The 6,975-nt window shown below is 40.7% G+C and overlaps 1 protein-coding gene across 1 annotated transcript; it reads left to right on the forward strand.

Annotated features, from left to right (window-relative positions):
* The first annotated feature begins 4,094 nt into the window (after positions 1 to 4,094).
* LOC109469944 (zinc finger protein 678-like) lies at positions 4,095 to 6,224 on the forward strand. Its single transcript, XM_019768707.1, has one exon. It carries the CDS (start codon positions 4,095 to 4,097, stop codon positions 5,229 to 5,231), a length of 1,137 nt encoding a protein of 378 aa, XP_019624266.1. The 3' UTR covers positions 5,232 to 6,224.
* The last annotated feature ends 751 nt before the right edge of the window (positions 6,225 to 6,975 follow it).

The raw sequence follows: 6,975 nt of genomic DNA on the forward strand, positions 1-6,975 counted from the left end.
CTAGTAAAAAAACAACTCAACTTTACTGTGTACTTTGGTCATGATAACAGCTTTCAACTGTACATGTTACAGTGGCTTTGTCCTGAGACAGAGCTGGAAAATTACCTGTGCATCAGGCTGAATCTAGAAAGTATGGATAAGAAGAAGGCCATTTCCAATATTTTTTAATACTTCATAGGCTGCCTAAGTGATACCCATGAAAGGATTTCAACAAGCTATTCATACAATTTTAATTTGTAGATGTGGCCTTGCATGCATATTATATTGTTGCCATAGGCGTAATACATGTAGTTATAATTTATAGATCACTGCTAATAGTAATGACTGTCTGGGACTGGATGGTTTGTCTTTTTGACCTTAACTTTTAAAAATTTATGGACCATCTGTTTTTTTTAAGGTAGTAAGAGGTGTTTTGTTTTTGGGTAACGTAATTTAAAAAAAAAAGGTTTTTCATCGTTAATTTTCAAAGAGTAACACTCAAAACAGAACACTATCCACTGCCAGGATACATATGTCATTTATAATTGTCTCTTAGCATGGTGCCATTCTCTGTAGTTACTGGCTAACCTTTCTTTTTGCTTGCTCACCTTGTTACAGCTGAGAAACAAAAACAGAGAGGCAGCAGTAACTAGTTAAGCAAGCAAAGTGAGAGAGCACCGGTGCAAGGTTCTCACCAGAATTTTTTCACAGCAAAGGGGTCAGGTACAGAAGGATAATTTTCCATCAGCAAGCCCTACATCGAGTCCCAATGACATGACCACAGGAGTTCAGGCATTCTTCCAAAAAAAAAAAATTAAGACTCATAACCCTCTCAGACATTTGAGGGCCAAATTTTGTTAAGTTAACATAACTTAACAAAATTGTTACTCTGTTACACCTTCATTTTGAAGTCAAATTTTTATTTTCTCAAAGATTTATGAAGGGTCAGAGGGTTCTCCAAAAAGAAACACCCTACGCTCAAACAGCCAAGTGAGAACACTCACTGCAATGTTACAGTAGCTACAGAGTATGGCACACAGGCTAGTTGTCTCATACTTCTTGATGTAAATGTACATAATTAAACACACATAATCAGCACGCAGTGCAAGAAAAAAGAACAAGATCTTACTGTCACAATCCGCTCTTGGATACCAGAAGTGCCCACATGAAATTTAAAGCCATCGTTCTTCTCTACATATATTTATGTAGTGACATATTTTTGGAAAAATAAATGCTTGAAAATAAATGTTATCAAAATTAACAAAGGCACGGATGTGCATCTTTTCAAGTAAGGTAGCTGCATAATTGAACATAACTACTAGTATATGTTATCGCCATGGATCAAAAGCGCCTCTAGGCGGCCATAAATAATCACTGCAGTAATAGGAGGGGCTCAGCTAACGTTATGTTGCAGTTCTGCATTCAACTGCTAGAGGCCGCTTTTGATCCACGCACTTCGGTTTCGTAACTAATCAGCCGAGTATCCTCGAAGCCTGTTTTTCAGTCCTATCGATGCTATCGTGGATTGGGCGTCATCTACTAGTATTTAGTTTTCTAAACCAGAAGCTCTCCGGCACTCGGAGTTAAACTCGCACCGAGCAAAACTCACGACATCAGTGCGAAATCCTACAGGTTGCCGCGCCCGAGAGCTCCTTTAGTACACCACCCCCTTCGGCGAAGTGAGTCATAAATACATTGAAGTTAGTGGCTCATTGATTGTGTCAACAGTAATGAGGAAACACTGTTCTTGATTACGACTGTCAGAAAACAGGGTACGCCCGAGGAAGCTCACGATGCTCCAACCTCCGCTTGCAAAAAGGACCTAATCTACCATCTACAAGCAGATTGTGTGGGGCAAGGGAAGACTTACAGGCCACCATGCTGCCGCTAGCCACACGACGCGTTAACTCACTGTTTCTTCTTGGCCTTACTTGTTTGTTGCTGTACATTTGAGCCTCTTTATGAAAGTTTTGTCTGTTACAGGAATAGTGTATTTTTCGCCTTTTTCCTAATGATAAAAATTGTATTTAACGTTAGCAGGTTCATGTTTTTTACTAAGTAAGTAAACGTTAGTAATTCAATTGAGTCTAAAAGAGAGTCCTAAAAGGCTGTGTTTCTCTCAGGACCTCCTTGCATGGAGCACTTGTCATTATATCGTCAAATTTAAGCCAGAAAACTATTTTACGAGTATATTGATTGTATATCATCTTAATGTCATATGATGCATTTGAACGTGACATCCACTGAGTGAATCATCAGGTAATATTAGACCCACTTCTTGAGAGTACTTCCGGTTCACGGAGTCGCTCCTTCCTGTCCGAGGACCGGAGGTGTGAGGAGCGGATTTCGAAGCGTCTCTCGACTTTTCTTACGATTCAACAGGTTTAGAGGCTCGACAGGCGATTTTGCGTGAGGGGACTTTGAGGTAAGGATGGCCGTTGTGTATCAGTACTAAAATTGCCACAGATTAGAAAGGTTTGGCCGAATGTATGGTCATATAACATTTATATGTCGAGTTCAGTGTGGAAAATTTATAATTTATTCGTAACGGACAGAATTTCGTCCCGCCTCTAACATACTTCTAAGACTCTTTGTTTCTGTGGTATCGTTATGAGTAAATATTAGAATTGTATCAAAGTATAGAGGAGATAAGCCCATAATATATTATCCCGTCATTTGCGCCACTCGTAAATAAATAGAAATTGAATTGAATTGAATTGAATTGTTGGTGCCCTCCGGTTTGTTTGAGGAAAAAGGTCATCAGGGGGTTAGAAGGATCTTGTTTACCTTTGGTACAACAGAAAAGTCGCCACATCGATTGTTATTTTACACTGAAGGATGATAGGACTCATCCAGAGCAACAAGTCCCTTATTGGTCTGGATGAGTAGCAATGTTGGATTGATATGTAACCGTTGATGTGTAACGTAAATGGTGTACTGTAAAACCCTCCCTCCGCCTCGGTCCAAGATTTTCCCGCCTTCAGAGTCCGACATCTGGATTCGTTTATGGAAAGGGGAGGTTCACTAATGCCTGCCTGTCAAATACCGCCATAATTTATGGCGGTATTATAACTATACTATAACTTATATATGGAGTTGAAATGACTTTGGTGTTCAATTATTCTTGGAAATAATTGACAGTAAAAATGGGACAAATGCATTTTTGGTCGTTTTAGTTTCCATTATTCAAGACGTGACACAGGTGAGTTTTGTGAAAAATTGTAACAAACATCATTTGTTGATATAATGTTGCATCCATTGATCATCCATTGTAATAGTTATGTTTTCAGTAAGTAGTAGTCATCCTCAATAGAAGGTGTCAAACTTACAATTTTTGCTTTCAAAGTTTCATCAGCTGTTTTAACAACATTAACTTTGAGACAAGTTCTTGCCTCGCTGTTTTTTTACATACACACAGTGTATATATCTAGTTGTAGGCATCTGTGGCAAAGCAGTATCCATTGGCAAGAGGAGTGCCCATTAGTCACCAGTGGCTAATGAGACTGGTGCATGGCTAATGGACACTGCCTTGCCACCTTATGGTCTGTTTGGAGATATGCATGTAGTGCAAGGCCCCCATAACAGCATGCCCGTAGCCAGGATTTTGAATGGGGGGGTTCTTTCCACTGCTTGAGGGGACCTCGAGCGCCGTAGGCGCAAGGCGAGTGCCGAAGGCGCGAGGTTCCTAGGGGGTTCCGGGGGCATGCTCCCCCGGAAAATTTTGAAAAATGAACCTTCTAAAATGGCATTTCGTGCATTTTTGAGAGGATTTCCAAGAAAAAATCAGAGATAGATTTTTATTCAATGACAAAGGGAGCAATTTTTCTACGATTCCAGTCCATCTTTTCAAGAAAAATCTTGGACCTTTACATAAAAAGTGGACCAAAAAGTGGACCTTTACATAAAAAGTGGACCAAAAAAGGTGGACCTTTGAGCCTTGTGGGGGGGTTCGGGGGGGGGGTTCTTCCGAACTCCCCCTGGCTACGGGCATGAACAGTAATACAAGTACATGTACTTGGAATTATATTTATGACTTAATAGACCCTTGCTGGACCACACATACTGATGGTTGTACATCTTGTCATTTCAGAAGTTGTTCGGAATAATAAGTAGACATGGCATCAACAAGCAGCATGCAGCATTCTGATGATGGCAGGAGAGGATCTGGAGTGCATTCTGCCGACACTGTCTTCAGCCGGAAAGGAAACGGTGGGAAAGTGTCTCGCCGAGGTAGAAAAGTACACAAATGTGAGGAATGCGGCAAGATGTTCAGCAAACTGAGTTATCTGAAGACCCACATGCGGAGCCACACTGGGGAGAAACCCTACAGATGTGAGGAGTGTAGCAGGAAGTTTAGCCATCTGTGTAATATGAAGAGGCACATGCGGAGTCACACAGGAGAGAAACCTTACAAGTGTGAGGAGTGCAGCAGACAGTTCCATCGGCTGAGTCAACTTAAGTCTCACATGCGGACTCATACAGGAGAGAAACCCTACAGGTGTGAGGAGTGCAGCAGACAGTTCAGTGATCTGAGTAATCTAAAGACACATATGCGGACTCATACAGGAGAGAAACCCTACAGGTGTGAGGAGTGCAGCAGGCAGTTCACTACCCTGAGTCATTTGAATTCCCACGTGCGGACTCACACTGGAGAGAAACCCTACACCTGTGAGGAGTGCAGTAAGCAGTTCAGTGTTCTGTACTCCTTGAAGATTCACATGAGAACCCACACAGGAGAGAAACCCTACAGGTGTGAAGAGTGCAGTAAACAGTTCAGTGCTACAGACCAGCTACAGCGTCACATGCGAACCCACACAGGGAAGAAACCCTACACTTGTGAGGAGTGCAGTAAGCAGTTCACTTGTCTGAGTAATCTGAAGAGACACATGCGAACCCATACAGGTGAGAAACCCTACACCTGTAATAAGTGTAGCAGAAAGTTCAGTAGACAGAGTACTTTGAAAAGACACATGCAAGTTCACGCTGGAGAGAAACCCTACACATGTGAGGAGTGTAGCAGGAAGTTTAGCCAGCTGGGTACTCTGAAGAGACACATGCGGACTCACACTGGGGAGAAACCTTACAGGTGTGAGGAGTGCAGCAGACAGTTCCGTCGACAAGAAACTCTAACGGCACACATGCGAACTCACACAGGGGAGAAACCCTACAGGTGTGAGGAGAGCAGCAGACAGTTCACTGAGCTGAGTCATCTGAAGGCCCACATGCGGACTCATACTTCAGAGAAACCCTAGACCTGTGAGAAGTGTAGCAGGCAGTTCAATGAACTGCGTAGTCTGAGGAAACACATGCAAACCCACATGTGAGAGACCTGAGGAGGTGAGTCAGGTGACAGAAGAAGTGCAGCAGTGTATTTGTTTAACTTACGGAGCATATGTGGACCCAGACACTAGACACTGTACATGGGTGTAGGAGGAAGGTTTGGACAACTGATGAATAATGTAGGAAGATTTAGAGTCAGACATAACCACTTATGTCACTAGAGGAGGCTTAATTTTTTGTGTACTTGTGACGAAATGTCCATGTTGTAGTTATGTATTGGTGCTTTTGCTATCTCATATAGCATATATTAGAGGCATGTTTCGTTCACCTTTTTGTTTCCATTCATTTATTCAAGTTATTTACATTGCAAAGTAACTTTTTCTTGGTTCACTTGTCAATAGACAACAGAGGACTTAGAACTAAGCTAAGTTGGGGATGTAAGACCATACCAAGTAATGATGTCATTGACTTCAGCCTGTATCCAAGAAAGCAGTGCAGTGTTTACGTGGTGAATTTTTAAAACATATTACTTTATTTAGGTGTTAAGTTTCTATCTCATGGTGGATTGCTATGGCTTTTTATTTTCCCAGTTTTGAAGCAATAGATTGGATGTTGTTTGAAGCAATAGCTTCAATATTATTCACAAATAGGCTACTCATAAGGTAGAATGTTGTTCTTGTATACATATTTGTGTAGTGCATGATTTCTCTTAGTTTGACAGAACTGTTCAATATGTAGATACACATAGTTGGATGTAGCCGTGTTGTAGGTTCTTAGTTTTGACTGAAGTAGGCTGATAGCAATATATAGAATATGAATGACTTTTTTCTTGTTTGGAGTACATTCATATTGTTACCGCTAACTTTGTTCTTATACCTTTCAAACCAGGCCCATGTAATAGATATTGTTCAAGTTATTGTATGTAGAGGTGTTTTATGTTATATTTACATTTGATTGTTTTAAAATACTGCTAGTATGTATTGTAAATAAAGTTTCTTTCCTGATTTGCATGCGTCGTTTAATATCCTTGATGAAGAACAGATTCATGCCTATGCAGTATGCCTGTATGCCATGGTTCAGTGGAGAATGAGCAGATGTGAAACTCGCTTGTAAGTATGAATACTCTGAAGTACTTCTGAGGTAGTTAAGTTAAAAATGATTGTAGAAAGAAATGACTTTGTTTCTGTAGTGAGGTTGGTTAGGCTCGAGAGGTTGTTAGTTTTAAACCTATGAAAAGTAGTTATCAGTAGTTCAACTTGTCATACTGACTTTTATGGGTGGCATCTGCGGCCGCCTGTACATTGATTTTGACTCAAAAAGGAATTCGAAAGGCCTTATAGGTGAAGTTATACTAGTTTGTTACACCATCTTCTGAAATGGGACAACATAAGAATGCATGTCAGAAAGAATGAAAGAAGCTGAATTTGTCACAGTATTTTCAAACTAGACAATCTACATATTCTCCAAGCAGATGTCGTGATATTAATTTAATGACTGCCGGTCACTCACTGCAGCTGGGCATTTCTGACAGTTCCGTACCCCATATAAGCAGATGGACAGATGGACAGGCCACACCGATTTTTCGGAGTGCATCAATATTTGTCCGTTTAAAAAAAATATATTTTGCAAGTCCTACAAAGAAGGTGCAACACTGTGAGCAGAAATATATGTCGTTATTTGCTATTAGTACTGGAGAAGATCTACTAGCGTATTAAT

This window comes from Branchiostoma belcheri, unplaced genomic scaffold (genome assembly GCF_001625305.1).
Source record: "Branchiostoma belcheri isolate BF01 breed outbred unplaced genomic scaffold, Haploidv18h27 scaffold212, whole genome shotgun sequence".
Lineage (NCBI taxonomy): Eukaryota > Metazoa > Chordata > Leptocardii > Amphioxiformes > Branchiostomatidae > Branchiostoma > Branchiostoma belcheri.